This window comes from Grus americana, chromosome 4, assembly GCF_028858705.1.
Source record: "Grus americana isolate bGruAme1 chromosome 4, bGruAme1.mat, whole genome shotgun sequence".
Lineage (NCBI taxonomy): Eukaryota > Metazoa > Chordata > Aves > Gruiformes > Gruidae > Grus > Grus americana.
Window position 1 is genome coordinate 65325314 of NC_072855.1, and position 21275 is coordinate 65346588.

The following is a 21275-nucleotide window of genomic DNA, read 5'->3' on the forward strand; positions in this document are numbered from 1 at the left end:
GCAGAATTTTTGCTGTATCTACAAGTGATAAAGCAGTGTCTGGAGGTTGTTCTAACAAAGCAACGGTCCAAGCCTGAGCTTGTTAACCTGCTTTTGCTAAGTGTCTGCTTTTCATTACAGATTCAGCATATGTACCGCTGTGCTCGGGTTCAGGGCCTTGACACCAGCGAAGGGCTGCTTCTTTTTGGGAAAGAGCACTTCTATGTCATTGACGGATTTACCATGACAGCCACCAGAGAAATACGGGACATTGAGACGCTGCCTCCAAAGTGAGTAGATTAATAGAGAGTTTCCTCAGTGTTTGATATCTGAACAAGAATTATTTAATGAGACTTTTGAGGAGTCAGCTCCAAAATAAGATTCAGAAAGACTTCAGGAGCTTTTTCCTCTGTGCTCACAAATTGCTCAGTGTGGTATGGTATATTGTGAAAATCAGCTGTTTCTGTAACTGGACTCTCATATGAATTAAGAGAATAATTCTTTTAATTTATCTTCTTAATCACTTTGCCCTTCCTTGTTTATGCTCATTTACAGGATGCATGAGCCGATCATACCTCGGGGAGCAAGGCAAGGTCCAAGTCAACTCAAAAGAACATGCAGCATTTTTGCATATGAAGATATCAAGGAAGTACATAAAAGGAGATACCTTTTGCAGGTAACTTGGACACCGTATTTGGATTGAGGAGCAAACTTTGGAATTTTTTGATGATGTTGTCATTTTTAAAAGTGTATTGGGTGTGTTAGTGGATTTTAACGTTCCAAACATAAAACATCTGGCTGCACTAAGCAAAGTTTGCTTCAGTATAATTTGGTGTCAGATGTAGTGGAGTATGGCTAAACTACTGTGTGCCTGACCTTCAGAGATGACAAGCAAATGTGCTAGTGTTGAATGGATTTGTCCTCTTTGTTTTCAGCCAATTGCAATTGAAGTTTTCTCAGGAGACGGACGGAACTATCTTCTAGCTTTCCAAAAAGGGATTCGAAACAAAGTTTATCAAAGGTACTGTAAAATAAGTTAGAACATTTAATCTGAGTATTTTCAAATATCTGTGTTGAGCCATATTTGAGCCTACAGTGACCTAACAACCAGAAGCAGATTGCAAGAGCAATGGGTGTTAGGCAGTGGGTAACCTGATAGCAGCTTAGTGCTGCACAAAAGAACCACTAGGAAGCGCTAATGCCCGCATGCAAAACTTAGCGAATGTCTTCAGTGAGAAAAGGGTCATTCTGGTGTTGTTGAAGATGTTACATAGCTGCTCAAAACGAAGTCTCTAACTGTACTAAATGCATTCTGTTTCTAAGCAGAAGACGTTCAGAGAACGGAACCACTAATCTTAATCTCCTTTTAACTGCTGATGCAGGTTTTTGGCTGTGGTGCCATCTCTAACTGACAGTTCGGAGTCAGTGTCTGGGCAGAGACCAAACACCAGCGTAGAGCAAGGGTAGGTGATTCTGTTCCTCACAAGCTCTCTAGGTCATCAGTTTCAAATAAATGATGTTTGCATTAAGGTCAGGATTCACTGAAGAGTACTGCAACCTCAATTTAAAATTGAGCATTACCAAAATAAATAACTAGTGATGTTACACTCCAGTTATTTTAAATGTACTAATATCATTGGCAGCATTGGTGTATCTTCTTAGTAATTAATATATGCTATCAGGATTAACGTTATCGATATACAGATATGGTCTGAAAGGAATTGGAGTGCCAAAGCCATTAGATTCGTCCAAGTTGTTAAAGATATTTTCCTCATTGGCAGCCTGTTAGATACATGTGCACTTGCGCTGAATTGCATAATTAATGTGCATAATTTTAACAGTCTGTGTTCAGAAATAAAAAAAAAGCAGGAACATAGCCACATTTTTCTAATTTTTACAATTTACAATTTTTAATCTTAAAACTTTGGGTGAAGATGTAACCCAGATTTTACTGCTAAGTCAGAAAATGCACCTTCTTCTTCCCATTAGGTCTGGCTTGCTTAGCACTTTAGTGGGAGAAAAATCTGTTACTCAAAGATGGGAAGTAAGTATGAAAATTTTGGGTTTTTTATTAAATTCCACATTTTGTAGTGATATGTAATTAATCAGTGCACATAAGTTGCATCCTCTTATTTGAACAGGTGGAATACACTTTCTATAGTAGTATATCTCAGCATTTTAGTTTGTAGTAATTAATCATATCATCATCAAATAAGAAATGATTCTCCAGTTGAAAATGCAAGGGGAGGGAATGTAGTAAAAGGGGAGTGAGCACTGTAATATTGAAGTAAGTTTTGTATGTTTGGGGAGAATGGAATGCTTTGACAGTCTGGCATCGTAAATGTTTGATTGTTGCAAAGTGAACACTTTACAGTGCTGTTATCTGTCTTCCTTAAGAGAGGAGAAATCAGTAACTTCCAGTACCTGATGCACTTAAACACTCTGGCGGGCAGATCCTATAATGATCTCATGCAGTACCCTGTCTTTCCCTGGATCCTTGCAGACTATGATTCAGAGGTAAATAAAATATCTTGTCAGCCTTGTCAGTAATCTTTTGTATGTTGGAGGTTTTGCACATATTATAGCTGGCTCATACTGCCTTGGTAAAACTGAGGCTTATCTTTATTGCCAGTTTTTTGATTTAATCTATTTGGTAATGTTCCTCCCATTTATCAGTGGGTATGATATGGGAGGTTCTTGGCTATCCCATCCAGGCATGTCCTTGCCTGCACTGGTTTTACAGATGAGAACTGGGATACATACCTTGTTCTAAGGCAGCTGTGTCTCTGTGTTGCAGCAGTTCCTGTAAGTCTTTGCATTAGCTTTCTACTGAATATCCTGAAGGACGTTATACCCGCAGAGAAAGCATGCTTGTCCAGAAGACTGTGGTAGGGGCTACTATGAAATCTGGCCCCATGGTGAAGAATTTGCTTTTCAAAAAGATGAAATAACCTGTCGATGCTTTTGTGGGCAGCCGTTGCTACTAGCCAGACCTTAACAAAATATTGTTAGGGTACATGTTGAGTATTCAAGAACAGACTTAGGAGAAATTGGGGAACAGGATAAGGGGAGCAGAGCAAAAATTGTCCAGAGCCCAGATGTGACTTAAAATAAAAAACACTGACTCTCTTAGATCAGACTGAAGGACTGTTTTAAGCTTATCCAACATTGCACCTGCTGTGTGTGTAGAAAACAAAGCTGACAGACTTAGGAGGTATGTGGTGTTAAATATGGTAATCAGTAGTGTTGAAAGGTTTGTTTGGGTTTTGGTTTGTTTTGGGTTTTTTGTTTGGTGTTGGTTTGGTTTGTTTTTTTATAAAATTGATGTCTGTTTAAAGGAGCTGGATCTTACAAATCCCAAGACATTCAGAAACCTGGCCAAGCCCATGGGAGCTCAAACGGAAGACAGGTTAGCCCAGTACAAGAAGCGATACAAAGATTGGGAAGATCCTAATGGTAAGTATGATGCATCCTGCAAGAAGAGCAGAGGGACATGTGCCTGTCACATGATGGGAAGGAGTCATGGATTTTTATATTACGGGTCAAGAGTTCTGGATGCAGACATGCAGAACTCTCCCATGTTTTTAGTGACTCTCCAACAAATACTAAATTATAGCGAAGGAGTGTTGGTTTTCTTGCTGTGTTGTTTGTTTGAAATCCAAATGACAGCTTTTGTTTATATGTAAAAATAAAGACAAAACAGTTGCACATTCAGAATAGTTTAGCGATGTCTAAAGGCTAGAATGAGCAGGCACATGAAGCACACAGCCAGCTGTTTCTGCTAATACAGTTTGAGTGCTGCTGCAAGAAAATAAGTTGTACAAAAGAAGGGGAATACTTCTGCATTAGCAGTACTCTAGCTTTTTCATTTCTTATCTTACTGCACATTTTTTGCTAAGGAAGCAGCATTTTCTTAGCTAAAAAGACCCTCAGGATGAGGTGCAATTAAGTTACGTATTCTTGATTTTAGAGCTTCCTTATATATTGAAACTAAAACTCGTGTGTTTGGCAAGGCAGCTATTATATGATACATTTCTTCTTGTGTGCTTTTATTGAAGACACAAGCCTGTTTAACTACTGCGGTGCTGTTCTGTATCAAACAACAGCAGGTGGCAAAGACATTCATTTCTAGAAATGAATCAGTATGTTCTAAGTGTATTTATGCAGACTTTTTGCCAGGAAATTAAGAAAGTAAAAGCTGTGCAAAATCTGTAGCCAACAATTCTGAGACATATTTCTGCCCAAGCCTTTAATTCTACAGTAACCAATATGACTAAAAGTTAAAAAAAAAAAAGTTTCTTCAGCAGAAATCATTATTAGCTGCACTGCAACGTTTCAATTAGTTAAAATTAAAAATGACTAACCATTCAGGATGGCTCTGCAGAAGCCCATTGAATTAGGGCTATTGGACTGCAGCCAAAATTCAAGCGGTGGCCGTGACAAAACATAAAGCTTTCAGATTCTCGAGAATGAAAATTACAAATTCCAATTTTAAACGTGTCCAAGGTCACAGAATGATTAAAATGCAGCACTAATGATTTTTTTTTTCAGTTAGTACTGATTCTTGTCACCTAACTGCTTTATTTGTTCTATGTTTATGATTTTTAATCTTCTGCAGGGGAAACTCCAGCTTACCACTATGGGACCCACTATTCATCAGCCATGATAGTGGCTTCCTATCTTGTCCGGATGGAGCCTTTTACTCAGATTTTCTTACGGTTACAGGTAAAAATTACATCACCTCACTTTGTGTTTCTTTCCTGCTGTACATTTGAGACCTAAGTGAAAAGTATGATCAATGGGATTTGTTTTTATCAAATATGGTGGAAGTATTTTTAGCAGAGTTGTTATTGCTGGGGAGGTTTTTCATGTTTCTTTGTAAAAGATGTAATGGAATTCACATTTTTTTTCTTGTAGTTTGAACATTTTTCTAAATGTATGGAGAATAAAATATCAGCAGACAAAAACCAAAGTAAATTTTATTGTGAAAAATACTTCGCTTATCATGCTTTATTTGTCTCTTGTTGAAAGGATCATATGCCAGTTGTTTAGTTCTGTGCTGGAGGTGTTGAAAGATTGTTATTTTAAACCAGTATGTCTATCCAAAGAGCCATTTTAGTACCGAGTGTTAAAATAAACAAATGTTTGCAGAACCTGGAATTGTTTGTCAGTTTGATTGTAACATTACATGTCAAATATTTTCCTAGACAGAAGCCATCAGGCAAAAAAGATTTGTGTTTCTTTGGAAGAGACTAAACTTTGAAATAGGATTAGATGACTCTGTTCTTAAAATTCTGTTTATCTCAGTGCTTTATGTTTAATATTATTGTGTACCAAAAAGTAACGGAACCGTTTAAATCCATTGTGTTAGAAGAAATCCATTGTGCTACATTCCATAGCGTGTTAGGCAGAGGATATTCTGATTTGCCACCTTGGCAAAATCTGCTGTGTTGAGAGATACTCTGATGCTGACACAGCTTCTCGCTCTGTCTCACAGGGTGGTCACTTTGACCTGGCTGACCGGATGTTTCACAGCGTACGGGAGGCTTGGTATTCAGCATCGAAGCACAACATGGCAGACGTGAAGGAGCTCATCCCAGAGTTCTTCTACCTCCCTGAGTTCCTGCTCAATTCCAACAATTTTGACCTAGGTAGGCAGGAAGAGCTTGATACCATTGCTATGGGTGGTGCGAGAGCACTGCCAGACAGTACGATGTGGGAAAAGTCTCTTGTAATACAGGCAGAAAAAGATCTGTTTAACTGCATGAGAAAATAATAGAGGACTTGCAGGTTCTGACATGAAAGCATGAGCAGCACTGCTTCTGGTGTTGCCTGATACTACGTGTTTATTCAATATTATATTTGAAGGTCTGAACGATTCAGACCTCGTTGTTTCATTGGGAACAGTGTAGTGGGAATTCTTACTTCCTCTGTGATACCTCAGATATACTTTTTCAGATTTATCAGACTTAAGATATTTGCTCAAGCAGGGAGTGTTTATTTTAAACAGTAAATGCAAAGTTTGTTCTGAGACTTGCTGAACAAGACACTGAAATACCCCAAAAAGGGTTTTTGCTTTAGTTGATTTTTGTTATTTTTACCAGTTCAAAACACACAGATGATCATATATCTGGTTTGTGTTTTTCTCTACGTAACTTGCTACTCCATGATGGTGTTCACAATCTTTTTTGCATATTTTTTAAGCTTTGCAAAATCTGTTTGACAGTCTTCACTTTTAGAACTTCCTCTTAAAGTATTCCTAAAGGTTTTGCTGAAATGTCACAGTTAACTTTTGTGAGAGTGATTGTTCAACAGGAGTCAAATTTCACACCTATTGGCCATAGGAGATAGGTTTTCCTTAATATGTATGTCATTCTTAACAGTGGCATTAAGCTCTTTTTTTTTTTTGAACTCTGTGCTGTGAATCTAATAGCAATAATAAAGATTAATCAAGTCATAGGTTTTAACAGCCTCAAATCCTTTATTCAAAATATATTGTAAGAGATTGAAAGCACAACCTTACAAAACTGAAAGCAAAACCAAAAGAACACCCCACAAAACCACTCCCACGAATATTTCACACAGAAGGGTGTGGCATTACTGGAAAAACATTGAAGTCTTGCCCACGTAGCTCTGTATCTGATAATTTTGGACTGTGACCATCAGAGTCCTACCAATTCTTCACTGAGCATTTGGAACAATGGTAGAAAAAATTGTGTAATGAACAACTGTCAAAACGCTGTGTGGTACTTTTGTGTTAATTCGTAGCAATCCTGCTCGTCTTCCCCCCAGATAAAAAGAGAGGAAGATTCAAAGTCTGATTATGCAAGCAACGTTTCTCTTGGAGCAATATACTTAGTACTTGTGTACCCCTGTAAACCTGGAAATTTGTTGGTGTTCCTCTGAGCTAATAGGAAGTGTGGAATTGTCTCTTGGCAACAAGCAGCAAAACAAGAATATAACTGGGAAATCTTAACAAATACATTTTTAGTAATCGCAACGTGCCACCATTTAATGTTGAGTGCGAACGGGGCAATCCAGGACCCAGATGAATGTATGTGGCCAAACCATGCCCAGGGGAATCACCAATGTCCTTGGATGTGAAACTTGTGGGGGATACCAGTTAGCTCTTCAGTGTTAGGAAATTAATATTGAGCCTGTACTCCTGTGATATGTACCATTCTCATGAGTAAAACAATAATTCCATTCTTTGTTACAGAGCATTTGTACTGTGAAGAAAATAAATTCTGGGATGAAATACTGTGCCACCAAAACTTCTCAGTACAGTTTGCTGTTACACTGTCTTGTACTGGGATTTATTTTCTTCAAAATATGCTTAATTGACATGCCATTGCTATATGCATACTAAACAGATGCCAAATACAGGAAATTATGCCCTCTCTTAAATTGGGGCTAGCATATTTATTCCAGTTTTCCTGATAGCATAAGAACAAGGAAGTTGAAAAGAGATAAGAAAATGAACCTTGCTGTGCTAATTCCTCTGGGTGCAAAATGGACAGCTGATATAATAGCAGTTCCTGGTAGCAGGGTTGGCTGCTTAAGGTGTGAGCTAAACTGACAGAACAAGATTCTGGTTGTGCAGTGATTGCAGAAGGCTATTTTATTGGCTGTTGTTTTCATTAACTTTCACGCACCGCAGTGGGTCTTTCCCATGACAGGGAGAGAAAAGCAGAAATTTACTTAAATAGAAAAATAAAGACAAAATAATCGTCTTCCAAGAGCACTTGACAGGGAAACATAAAGGTTTTGAGTTCAGACTGTGCATTATGAAGTTGTGAAGAATGAGGAGTGATCTAATCAACGCCTCTAGCTAGGAGGCTAATGTTTGTTTTGAAGAGAGAATTCTGGAACACTCTCATCATCTTCAAAAGTCTTAGCAAGGAAGATTTGAATTCTTCCTCCTGCAAGCAATCTTACGTGAACAACTGAGGCAGAATTTTTCATGTTATTTCCTGACATATTAAAACGACACAGTATTTTAAAGAAAAGACCGAAATGGCTTGCTGCTTTATAAAGGAAAGGTGTTAGAGTTTGGGGTTTTAATATAATTTTTTTTCACTGTTGCTGTTGAAGTGCAGTTTCAGTACTTCTTGCCGAATATTTCTTTTTTTTTTTTTTTTTTTTTTAAATAGGTTGTAAACAAAATGGCACTAAACTTGGCGATGTAATACTTCCCCCATGGGCAAAAGGAGATCCTCGTGAATTTATCAGAGTTCATCGGGAGGTAATTTGCATTTTAGTAATGACAATAGGAAATGTCAGTTGGGACTTTCCACTGCATATTAATCTAAGCTTGATTTGTGCAGTCACAGCTACTAGCCAGTCCCTAAGTGCTGGGTTGATGGCTAATTGTTGCAAAGGTCTGTAGAACTGGTGTTTGTTTCTTCCCCTTCCTTTTTGGCTGGGGAGTACGTTGAGGCAAGACTTGCTTCAATGAAAAGTTTTATCAAAATGTAACAAGAATATGACAAAATATATTTTGCTTTTTTCTTTGTGGCAGGTGTAGTAGACTGAAACGATGACTGATATGGCTAGTTTTAATGCATGCCCTTTGAATTTCAGGCTCTGGAGTGTGACTTTGTGAGTGCACATCTGCATGAGTGGATTGACTTGATCTTTGGCTATAAACAGCAAGGTCCTGCTGCAGTAGAAGCCGTAAATGTCTTTCACCATCTCTTCTATGAGGGGCAAGTGGACATATATAACATCAATGATCCATTAAAAGAGACAGCTACCATAGGATTCATTAATAACTTTGGACAGATCCCAAAGCAGGTATACCCTTTGTAGAATTTGTATTTGTTAGATGACACTCAAATTGAAATGTATTAGTATAGTATGGGAAACTGTTTTAGGAGTGAAACTTCCTGGGAGTGTTTTTCCATAAATATTCTTCCAGTGGAGTGAAATCTTTTACATTTCTGTCGTAAATGCAACAAAGATCAACTTGTGAGATTTGCTTGTGAGATTACAGATGTCTATTTTTTGTTTTTCCCCCTTTGCACACTTAAAATAAAGCTGAAATGAAATATGGTTCAACTCTAAAAAATCGGCTTCAAAAAAACCAATTATGTTCCTGCTGCAAAGTCAGAGGGGAGCAGTGAAAGTGCAACTTCAAGGTTATGCCTAGCGTTTAGTATTTTAAGTTATCATGTAATAAAATAATTTCTATAAGAACTTATGCTTCCCCCCCCCCCAGTCTCTTGGCATTCTGCAGGGCTTGGCCACATCTTCTATTTAAAAAAATCTGTAGAAAAAAATCTCAAAATTTAAATTAGGAAGATTGACTTTTGTAGGATAGTTATAGTTAAGGAGCTATATAGACACGTTTTTGGTGCAGCTTTAAAGTTTGTGTGCTCTTTAAGAGATTACACTGAATTATTGAATGTAATATTAAATCTAAAGTTTTACTGTGTGGGTTTTTAGTTTTTTTGGGGGAGTTGAGGGTTTCTTTCTTTCTCTCTCTTTTTTTTTTTTTTTTTTTTTTTTGATTAGGCATTTCTTTAGGGTTTTTTTGCTAGCCAGTGAAACTTTTAAATGTCATCGGTGAATTTTTCCAATCCTAGATTTGGTGGAAACAACAGATTACCTTCAGCAATTCACTGGGAACCCAACGCATGGGTTGGGAACTCTAGGCTACAGCAGCACATAATGTTCCAGGACAGCCACAGGATATCTCCCATGGGGACCCACTGACTCTCTGTCTCTCCTTGCTTGGAAGGAAGGCTAAGAACTGCTCATCTATCCTCTGTGGCTGCTTTTCTCCTTTTCCTTCCTTTCTCTCTCAGTAATCTAATATGTAGTGGCTGTGGGGTTTTCTCTTAAGTAATAATCAATCATTGGCTTGTGATGATAATGAGACATGGCCCAGCTAAAGCCAGATGAACAGATAAAGACTGGGGCTGAGAGCAGGGCAATGGAAGAGCATTGCAGCTGAATCCAAAGGTCTGCCTGAATCTTCAATGCCTGTTAGGTATAAACCTATGATGACATCTACCAGAAATTGCATGAGGCTTTGCTAGAGGAAGTAGACAGACTGCAATAAACTCAGGAAACTCAAAACTCCTTCCTTAGGTATTTTTTGGTGGTGAGTGCTCTTGGAGCACATTTTTATGTAACTGTAGAGTTTTGCTATGACCCTCTGTGACTTTCCACAGGGGATCTAGGGCAGGCAATCTCAGTGACATGGCTGCTGTGCACTTTTTCACTCCTTTGCTGCATGGAGATGTAACACGAGAACTACATCTTCTTTATCCTATCTCTTCCACCAGTAATGCCCCTGGTAGTTCTGTTTCCCATTTTAAAAAGTTGTGCTGTAAAACCTGCCAGAGCTGGTGCTGTGGGCTCTTGGAAGAGGGCTCTTGCAGATTCTACAAGGGTCCTGAGATGCCACAGCCTGGGGGAACAGGGCAGAATGAATAAGCAAGAGAAGCAGTTGCTCAAAGGAGAAAGGAGTTGTTGGGTTTTTTTCTTGCTGGAGCTGGCATTTTTTTGAGATCGGTTGTCCATGTGAACACTGTATGATGTGCCTTCTCTCTCCATCTTCTCATAGCCCAGCCAGACGGGAGGCATGCTGTAGTTCAGGGAGAGCTGTGGCACGTAGGCCTGTTGTTACCCTTCGTACCCAGAGTGTAGGTGCAAGCAGTAGAAATGTGTGTGCATGCTCATAGCTCAGCTACCTCAGGCTTATGCATGTTCTCTCTGCTTTGGATAGGCAAACAGGTAACATATCTCAAAGGGCTGTAAGGAAAATCACTTTCAGCCTTGGAATTTCAGTTCTCTTGTCAGTGCTGTAATAGCCTCTTGGTGAAAGAGTAATCAAAATCTTACAAAATATCACTCAATGTTTATATTTGTCACTTACATATTATAATACATAGCATCTACCATCCAAGATGTTTATTATGAATTTATCACGTGATAAACCTTAGTGTGTGTGATTGATGATCACAGCTTATTAGCAGCAATGATCAGCTTGTTTAACACCATCTGAGATACCAGGAATGGTCACTGAAGCAGTAAAATGGAAATTCAGTCACTTGTAATGAAAAGCTAAGCAGAAGATAATCAGGTGCTAAGATGCATTTCTTGTGTGTGATTGTAATATGTGGTCCAGTTACCTGCCCACCCATGCTGTTACTCTGTTCTTTGGTAGCCTGGCCGCCTTCCAAGTGCGTGAGCTGCTGTTTGTGGGTCGCAGTTTGTTTCGAAGCCAAAAATTAGCTTTCAGTTTGTCCTAGGTTAGAATTTAATATTGCATCAACTTTGGGATTTTTGCTTGCTTTACTTCAACTGCTTTTGCAACTGGAGGTAGCTTTAAAAATACTTTACTTGTTATATCCGTGTTGGATTTTGTATTATTTGTTGAAGTCTTATTGAAATGGTTGCCATAAGTTACTAGTGAATACTGAGAACAGTTCCATAACATTTGCTGACCTGTGGTATTTTTAAAAGGTAAATTGGATGTACTGATGATCTTTTTAAGCTTGTGCTCTTGTAAACCTGTTATTTTTTATGATAATTAATTTCTTGATGAATTTCAGCTCTTTAAAAAACCACACCCACCGAAGCGTGTTAGAAGCCGGCTGAACGGAGAGTCAGTGGGAACCTCTGCCCCACCTGGTTCCACAAATGACAAGATTTTTTTCCATCATTTGGACAACCTGCGGCCATCTCTTGCCCCAGTGAAAGGTAAACTGTATAACCACAGTAATTGTTCCTGTTTGTTTGCCAGAGCATTCAGAGTTTCAGCAAGTTCGTCCTTTTCCATGTTTTGCTTAGTTCCAATGTGCTTCATGACTGTACTTTTATGAGAAAGACAAATTTAAAATACCCTAAAGCTGTAAAATTGTGTTCTTAGCTACCTTAAGGTGTACTTGGAAACACCAAATCTGTGCTTTAAAATAGGGGAATAAAATTGAGCCCAAGCACCTCTTAAAAGTTTTAATTTAACAAACATTATTCAGGGTACATTGCTTCTGGGCCTGCGATAGCCTCAGTTTTTGTGATTTTTGTAGCAGAAGGATTCTTTATCGCAGTGCCAAGGAATACTGAGAAATGTTGGCAGGAAAGGGTGGTGTTGGTAGCTGCACTGAGATGAAAAAAGGTGGGTTTTGACTTCATATTTAACATTGGACTGAACAAAAGTTAATGGTCTGTGAGGCAGGTGAATGCTGTACAGTGATTTCTTTCCTAGTTGATTAAATGAATCTGTGCCTGCCTGCTGTAAAGAGAGAAGGACGTGCTATTACACAGGACATAGCAGGGCTACACTCTAAGACAGGGAATTAGAAAACACTAATTTGCAAAGCTTGGGGAAAACCAGGTAGGATAGCATGGGCTGTAGTCAGGAATGTAGCTTATGGGAACACCTGGCCAAGATGTTGGAATCAACACTGAAAACTTATTTTTACTTGTGCTGAAAATGGTACAATCACTTTTAAAAACCACAGACATTTTGTCTGAAGAACACCTTGTGCAGCATTGCAAGTGGGATCAGAGCTATCCGTGATCATCAGGGTGTTCTCCCCACTACTGCTGGTGCTTAGCCCTGCATTTGTTAGGAATGTAGCAAAACTTGCCATCATTGCAGTTGAAAGGAACATTTGTCTAACACAGCCAATACAGAGATCCTGCTTTTGCAGAGCATCAGGTATTTAATGGGGTCAGACAGTATTTGTCTGTGCTAACAATAAAACGTAACTCCATCTTCTGTTTTAGAGCTCAAGGAGCCTGTGGGACAGATCGTGTGTACTGATAAAGGCATTCTGGCAGTAGAACAGAATAAGGTTCTCATCCCACCTACATGGAATAAAACTTTTGCTTGGGGCTATGCAGACCTCAGCTGTAGACTGGGTACTTACGAGTCGGACAAGGTTTGTAATCTGAAATTTGTTTCAGTGCTGAATGTACCACGAGTAATTAGGACTCAACAGTGAAAAAGCTAACAATGGAAATTTGTTTCACATGTGAATGAAGTAATCTTGTACTGCATATGTTTTATTGCTCCCTATCTGGTGATCTTCATCAGAACGCTGGCAGAATGACATAAGCCAATTAATAGTAATTTTTTGCCAAGTCTGCAAAACATGGATGAATTAAATCTATGCAATTAAAGCTCATCTCATGTTCCCTCAGGAGGCATCTTATGGCAGAGGCTGGAACTGCTTCGGTTTGAGGAAAAACTGCATAAGGGATAGCAGCAATATCTTAGTTACTTAATGGTCCAGCATGCAGGGTGGCACTCAGGTTTTTGGTTTTATCCTAACAAATACTAATCCTGCAAGTAATTCTTCTTTATTTTCTTTATTTTTAGGCAGTAATTGTTTATGAATGTTTGTCAGAATGGGGCCAGATACTATGTGCCATTTGCCCCAACCCTAAATTAGTTATCACTGGAGGAACAAGCACAGCGGTCTGTGTGTGGGAAATGGGCATCTCCAAAGAAAAAGCTAAAGCCCTCACACTGAAACAGGTAAAATACAATAAAGATGCCTTTTACATAAATTATGTTACAAGAGTAAAGGAATTATTAAAGGGGTATTGCTCACATAGTAAGCTTTGAAACCATGAGTCCAGCAGACCTTTGAAGAACTGAGTGGTCAAAGTACTGATCTGCATTGAAATTGGGCAAAATGCATATTTAAAATGCATTGTATGTTTTATGAAATCATCTGCTTTAGTGTATTATGCAAAACTGTGTTAGGGAGGGCAAGGGAAGGAGACTGTTAATTTTTCCTTTTTTCTTTAAAAATATATATATATTTAAATTACACTTCAGCGCAAAACTTTGTTCTTTCTGGCAGTGATGTTTGTGGAGCAGAGTATACTTTTTCAGAATCATCTTAAGTTGTTCGTGCTTCGTTAATTGAAAACATCAACTCAATCTAACAAATGAGCACTCATGATTTAAAGTCAGTTGCAGCTAAGTGCAGACTAAGTCTTGTGTGTTTACTAAAAAAACCCCAAAACCACCAACGAAAGAACCCAATACCAAAACACAAAACCCACCCGTAAACAAAACAAAAACAGCCCTCAACTACCTCAAAATATTCTAGAAGCTGCGTATCATTGTTACAGGTAGCTAGGTTGCTAAGTGTTACTGTTCCTGTTAGCATCTTAATAGCAGGACTTTTTCCGGGGGAAAGTTTCCAGTGAAACTTAAGAGAAGAAATTGAGAGAATTATTTAATAACTTCCCTTGTGCAGTCTCAAACAACTGTCCAAAGCTGTGTTTCCAAAGTGTTTTACTTAGGAACAGTGCAAAATAAAACACTGTATCTTGAATTTCAGAGCAGTGTATCGAAGGCCATTTACTGTACTTCAGCCAACAATTTGTAACTGACTAAACTGCAATAATCTGACTGTATTCCAGACTCCTGTTCCAGTGGGAAGGTTAAGCCTAGAATGTAAAAGCAGGGTCTAATACAAGTAGATGGTTGTAATTTTCTCCTCCTTCCAATTGCCTTTGTGGTTGCAACTCTCTTCTCTCTTTTATCTTTTCTCAAACACCAACGGAAGTTTATATAGGAGCCATTTCATATTTACAAAGAATTTCTATTTCCAGAATGTAATTTCAGGTGCAGCCTGGAACACATACTGACACTGTAAATAGGCTGCTGATGCAGGTGGAGGATGCAGAATGGGTTGGAAATTAATTTGGGGGTTTGTTTGGGGTTTGTGGGTTTGTTTTGGTTTGGTTTTTTTCAGTAGAAGGCTCTATAACATTAGACCCTTGAAATTTGTTTTTGTCAGAGCACTTTTTAAATGGAAAAAAATATTACTCCTGTCATTTTCAATTATCAAAATACTTGCCAACTGAATACTTGTAAGTTGGTTGCATCTTCTGATAGGATATTCGTGTTTACATGATCTGAATCTTTTCAGATAAGTGGATTTAATGTAGTATTTTTTGTGTTCTCCCCTGATTGCAGCTTGTTCCTCCTGACTTTTGTTTTGCAGGCATTACTGGGTCATACTGACACTGTCACATGCTTAACAGCATCGCTAGCTTATCACATAATTGTGAGTGGATCACGGGATCGCACCTGCATCATCTGGGATTTGAATAAACTCTCTTTCCTGACACAGCTTCGGGGTCACAGGGCTCCAGTTTCAGCACTCTGTATAAATGAATTAACGGTAAGAACCAAATACCATTCACCAATGTACAGTGGGAACAGTAGCAAGAGTCAGAAACTGTTAAATTGAAGATAAACAAACTGGGCTTTTCTGTTAGTTTGGCAAAACTTGTATAACTCATCTGAAAACTAATTAGCTGGTTTAGTGAATAACTTGCATCTTTTGTCCAGAGACGCGTGTGGGTTTATGACACGCAGAGCAGCTTGAGTTCAGAAGGGCTTAGTAACGGTCCTGGCAGCACTATAGCTAGTGCGGTGTTCAAAGTGGGTTGTCAAACCTGCCACAGGAGCTAAGAAAAGATTTTGGTATGTGTCCTTGTTGACTTCTGTTCTCTTAAGCTTAATTTAAAGGAAGCAGAAGATATCTTGCATGAAGCTGCAGTGATAACTGTAGCAGAAACAGACATACCCTAAAAGCTTGTCTCCCTGGTGGTCCCATAAGTTACAGGTTGCCATTTATCCAGTTCCCATGCACATTGAAGAATTTGCCTGAGTTGAGACTTTATGTAGGTGGTCCCTCAGGGCTGAATGGACCATGTTACAACTGGAGCATGTGTAGTGGTTGAAATCAAGACAAAACGGGGCTATAGTGCAATGAGGGGGGTAGCAAGAGGCACAGATTATTAGCTGCTAGTAGTCTGGTGCTTGTAGTGTTGCCAGTGTTTTAGACTGCAGCTCCCATTTCCCCTCTCTGCACTAGTTTGGACCATTACTTGTTCTTTTCCCCATAAGGAAGCAAATCAAATTTAAAGTGGTACATGTGGTGAAAAAGAGCGGAGTCAACACAAGCAGAGTCTTTGAAAACTGAGAAGGGAAAGTACCAAAAATAACGCTGTTGGATTGTTATGCTGTGAAAAATGGAGGTCAACTCGTATGCAGTAAATATGACAAAGAGGTTGCTACTAAGTCTGGTTTTCTCTGTACAAATTTAAAAAAATGTGTATCATCCTAAAGATTTGTTTAGGTGGCCAAACTCAGCTGGAATAGAACTTCCTAAAAAGTGCCAGCCTTGATGGCTGAACTTGGCTTATAAATGAGCCTGGCTTATATTTTTGCTGAAGAAAACCTGAGACTTGTATTGAAATAAGGAGGTATTATTTGTCTTTGCAGGGGGATATTGTATCATGTGCTGGCACTTACATCCATGTATGGAGCATTAATGGCAGCCCTACTGCAAGCGTAAACACTTTCACTGGCCGAAGCCAGCAAATAATGTGTTGCTTTGTGTCAGAGATGAATGAGTGGGATACCCAGAATGTCATAGTAACGGGACATTCGGACGGAGTTGTCCGGGTAAGTACCAGGAATCACTGCTTGGAAAAATAAGTTTATGCCTTAGTAGTAGTAGTTAGAGAAGTCATGTCTATCCAACAGAATGTCCTGGCTGGTACCAAAAGCAGTCCTGCTATACTTGGGCACTCCACCTGAACAAGTAGTCCTGCAGGAAGGAGGGAGTCCAGGCTGGATAGACGATGCAGACTGCTTTTGGTGCTAGAACCAGCTGTGCCATTTCTGCACAGGGTGGTGCCCTGTACCCTGTCCACAAATTAGATGGACATTGAAGATTCATGGAAAGCTGTTTCAGTGAGCTGACATTCCTATGCAGCCTTTCACTTTTCTCTCTCCTTTACGATGCACCCATTGTGATGTGGTAACGAGCAATAGTCAGCAGCATACACTTTCCTTCCTGTTCTATTTTGGTCATCAGCGTTCATGACTGGAGATTGTCGTTTTCATTCACCATTTTTGTTCTACACATTTTGAGACAATTCATTTTGTTGCCTAGAAAGAAAAGAGGAACTTTGTGGCATTTCTGATCACTGCAAGTCTAACCTGATTTTCAGTAGCTTGCTGTGTGCAGTCCTGGATCTGCCTTAACTGGAGTCTGCTGGGCAGATTGCAATGTGGAGTTGATTTTTTTTTTTTTTATTTGAACAGCTAAGATGTTAAATAACAGCACAAGATTTGTTCACTTGTGATTTAGGCATGAGCATGGATGTCCTCTTACAGTATCTAGCCCCTGAAAACAGGGCTTAGTATGGAGATGTGTCGTGGTTTAACCCAGCCAGCAGCTAAAACAACCACACAGCCATTCACTCACACCAGCCCCTGTGGGATAAGGCAGAGAATTGAAAAGGGAAAAAAAAAAAGTTGAGATACAGACAGTTTAATAGGGCAGAAAAGGAAGATGATGATGATAATAATGATAATGATAAAAGAATATACAAGTGATGAACAGCACAATTTCTCACCACCAGAAGCCAATGCTCAGCTAGTTCCTGAGCCATGCTGCCTCCTGGCCAACCCCCCAGTTATAAATGGAGCGTGACGCCATATGGCATGGAATATCCCTTTGGCCAGTTGGGGTCAGCTGTCCTGGCTGTGTCCCCTTCCATCTTCTGGGATACGCCTCGCCTTCTCATTGGCAGGGCAGTGTGAGAAGCTGAAAAGCCCTTGACTGCTTGGCAACAACTAAAACATCAGTGTGTTACCAACGTTATTCTCATCCTAAATCCAAAACGCAGCACTATACTAGCTGCTAGGAAGAAAATTAACTCTATCCCTGCCAAAACCAGGACAAGATATGACCTCTCATGCTGCCAGTGCAAATGCACAATTCTAGTAAGCCATCTTAACTCCAGAAGTAGCTCAGAAGAAAGCTAAGAGTTCAGTATGTGCCACTTTGCTTATCCTCTGTCCCTCCAGTTCTGGCGGATGGAGTTTTTGCAAGTACCAGAAACACCAGCTCCAGAGCCTGTGGAGATGCTGGAAATGCAAGAGGATTGTCAGGAAGCGCAAATAGGTATGTCTCCTGACAAGTGTTTTGTATTTGCCTTTTAACTGATCTTTGCTATACGTAGGTAAAATCCTGTGGTTATACAATGCAGAATGGATGATGGGGATTTTGTCTCAAAAGATGATAGGCATCCAGTGTGCATAACAGAGCGTCTGAGATCTTTGTTCACCACCTTGCTTATGGTAGTTTCATACTGCTATGAGTAAGAAAAAATCATGCCTGTCATAGCTTTTTTTTTTTCTGCGAAGACTGACCTTTTCTGTGTGTGGTTGTTTCTGTTATCAGTGAACCCAATGGATGCTACCATTGTGCAAGAGCTAGCTTTTTAAATTTTTTTTTTTATTTTTAATGGAATTATAGCACAACAGCAGAGTTAAAAAAATCTACTGATGGGTCAGCATGCTGTTTAGACAAGCAGTGCTGGCCATATCATTTCCCCATCAGAAGATTTTCGTCCGTGCTTGATGGGTTGTTTCTTTTAGCCATCTCATCTTCCTCTTGCCCTGTGCATATTGAAGATATGATCTGGATTTGGCTCTGGATTGCATGATACTCATTAGTAATTATTATATAAACACAGCTCTTTTTTTTTTTTTTTTTTTCAGTGTCACTAGGAATATAAATATCTTTGCAGTTGCTTTTTTGTATTAACAAAACCTGTTACTAACAAATCTGCATCGTGTTTCTCAGTCAATCAGAGTTTTAGCGTAGCTGACTGCTTACTTGTGTAAGTTTTGCTGAAAGGCAGCAGGATTTGGTTTTGCTCACTTGAGCATTTTTGAAAATTTTGTTCATTGTGTCAGACTATTGTAGGAAATAGCTTCAGCTAAGGAATGCTGTTTTCTGACAGACCAGTGCAAAAAAGATGAATAGTGTGATTCCTGGCAGTGGCTGAATCTCTGCAAAGGCTTTGAGATGCCTGCACGCAGTTTCCCTCTAGTCATGCTATGGTGGTACCTGTTGGGTTGTAGGTAGTGCAGCAGCACAATAGGGAAAAAGCTCAGGCCATAAGCAACCTTGCTAACAATGTATTCTCTCCTGTTGGGTGAATCCAGGGCAGGAAGCCCATGAAGAGGACAGCAGTGACTCCGAGGCAGATGATCCATGCATAGGCCAGGACACAAAACTGCAGGAGAGTCAGAGCCAGCCAGGCAGCGCCAGCCACAGGCCTAGGTCATCATCAAACAGAGCAGCAGCAGCATGGTCAGCAGACAGCGGCTCTGACGACTCCAGACGTTGGTCAGACCAGCTCAGCTTGGATGAGAAAGATGGCTTTATCTTTGTGAATTATTCTGAGGGACAAGCAAAAATGCATCCCCATGCTCAGGTTAACCACCCCCACCCCAGCTATGCTGAAGCACGGCACTACAGCAAGCTTAAACAAGGTAAAAGAAACTGGATGCACTTCCTCTGTCAGATAAATGTGGTATCACCACTGACCCGTAAGGCAATCTCTTTCTGTCTATGTAGCTTTGATCAGGGTTGGCTGATAAATTCCAGAATGGTCAGTGAAGAGAAAAAATTGTGTGCAAAGGTTGCATGTTGTTCAAGCTTTTCCTGAGAAGTTTACCCTGGCTGGCAGCTAAGCTGCTTGCTCACCACCACCACCTCAACTCCTTGCCGTGGGGTGATGGAGAGAATAGAAAGAACAAAAGCAAGGGAACTCACAAGTTGAGATAAGGATGGTCTAATAAGCGAAGGAAAGAGGAAGACCAAACAAGTGATGCCAAGGCAATCACTCACCACCTCCCGCAAGCAGAATGATGACCAGCCAGTCTCTGAGCAAATGGCTGCCATCCCCAAAAACCCCCCTCAGTTTTATGGCTGAGCATGATGTTATACAGTGTGGAATATCCCTTCGGTTGTTTCGAGTCAGCTGTACAATTTGTGTCCCCTCCCAACTTACTGTGCACCTCCAAACTCCTGATGGAGAGTGGAGGGCAGAGGAGATTGCAGGAAAAAGAGAAAACCTTGACACTGCAAATACTGCCGAACCACCACCAAAACACTGGTATGTCGTCATACTGTTTAGTCAAATACCCAAAACACAGCATCATGTGAGTTTTATGAAGAAAATTAATGACAGTTGGAAATCTTGACTTGACAGTTGGAGTCTTGACTTTAAAAATAAAGTAAAAAAAAATTAAAAATGAAGCTATCCCAGTCCTGTCAGGCTTTGGTATAGGGCTTCCCTGTGTATGTCACCATTCTCTGCAGCTCCCAACTGGACTTCAAGAAATTGGAGGCTCTGTACATTGTTTTGTATCCTCTCCTTTCTTATGAGCATTGGGGAGCAGTTGAAAAAAGTGTTTTCCCTGTGTGAAACTTGAGTCAGAGTTATCTCTGGGGGGAGATTTTTTTCTTTCTACAAAGTCACACATACAGATATGTTGGGGAAGGAGGGAACAAGAATGAGAACAAGCAAATTTGCTTTTTCCCCTATTTCCCGCTCATTTCTAGGATACAGATGGGAGCGTCAGTTGGTGTTTAGAAGCAAACTAACTATGCACACGGCATTTGATCGCAAAGACAACGCACATCCAGCAGAAATCACTGCACTCGGCATCTCTAAGTGAGTAGCTTGCAAGCTTTGTGGTGCTTCTGTTTAGGGCAACCTTGTTCAAGGACTGAGATAAAAAAACTAAAATAAGTAGACTTATTCAGCTGCATTATGTTACACAGTGTTGTTACAGCTCAGTTTCTCAGTCACACAGGTTAATTTGTGCATTAGTAACTATGCCAGTAGTTTAACATACTACATATTCTGACAAGTAAAATTGGTTATCGATGTCTGCGTGTTACTGTGCCAGAGTTGTTGCAGGAATGCTTTTGCTTTTTTCTTGCAGGGATCACAGCAGAATTCTTATTGGGGATGGTCGAGGCAGAGTGTTCAGCTGGTCCGTAAGCGATCAGCCTGGCCGATCTGCAGCTGATCACTGGGTGAAGGATGAGGGAGGAGACAGCTGTTCGGGCTGTGCAGTCCGTTTTTCACTCACGGAGAGGCGTCACCATTGCAGGAACTGTGGACAGCTCTTCTGCCAGAAGTAAGCCAGTCAACAGTCTCCTTTGGGCTCTTTTCCATACAGAATTTTAGGCTGGGTAAAGCTGTTCCATATAATGGAACTCTGCTGAAAGATTGAATTTTCCCTTGCCAAAACAGAACTGATGAAGAAAAAACATCAAAACTTCCAGGGAAGAATTAGAAAAGACAGACCAGCCCCTTTATAAATCCAGTCAGCAAGACAGGTATCAGGAGAGAATGAAATCTGCTTGCAGCTTTGAAAACATCCCTGCTACCCATCTGGGAAAAACTCTAGACAAATGAACTTAGCAAAGGAA

General features: G+C 39.9%; 1 protein-coding gene across 5 annotated transcripts in view; it reads left to right on the forward strand.

The window, feature by feature from the left end:
• Nucleotides 1-21275, forward strand: part of WDFY3 (WD repeat and FYVE domain containing 3) — a 183749-nt gene that overhangs the window by 158260 nt on the left and 4214 nt on the right. For all 5 annotated transcript variants that reach the window (XM_054823601.1, XM_054823604.1, XM_054823603.1 and 2 more), the window contains 20 exons: nucleotides 121-269; nucleotides 535-655; nucleotides 915-1000; nucleotides 1362-1442; nucleotides 1969-2023; nucleotides 2377-2496; nucleotides 3318-3435; nucleotides 4598-4704; nucleotides 5477-5630; nucleotides 8133-8224; nucleotides 8563-8775; nucleotides 11544-11691; nucleotides 12721-12875; nucleotides 13316-13474; nucleotides 14961-15140; nucleotides 16250-16432; nucleotides 17846-17942; nucleotides 18992-19321; nucleotides 20397-20508; nucleotides 20783-20980. In XM_054823601.1, coding sequence (XP_054679576.1) covers nucleotides 121-269; nucleotides 535-655; nucleotides 915-1000; nucleotides 1362-1442; nucleotides 1969-2023; nucleotides 2377-2496; nucleotides 3318-3435; nucleotides 4598-4704; nucleotides 5477-5630; nucleotides 8133-8224; nucleotides 8563-8775; nucleotides 11544-11691; nucleotides 12721-12875; nucleotides 13316-13474; nucleotides 14961-15140; nucleotides 16250-16432; nucleotides 17846-17942; nucleotides 18992-19321; nucleotides 20397-20508; nucleotides 20783-20980 — 2858 coding nt within the window. The remainder of the gene's footprint in view (nucleotides 1-120; nucleotides 270-534; nucleotides 656-914; nucleotides 1001-1361; nucleotides 1443-1968; nucleotides 2024-2376; nucleotides 2497-3317; nucleotides 3436-4597; nucleotides 4705-5476; nucleotides 5631-8132; nucleotides 8225-8562; nucleotides 8776-11543; nucleotides 11692-12720; nucleotides 12876-13315; nucleotides 13475-14960; nucleotides 15141-16249; nucleotides 16433-17845; nucleotides 17943-18991; nucleotides 19322-20396; nucleotides 20509-20782; nucleotides 20981-21275) is intronic.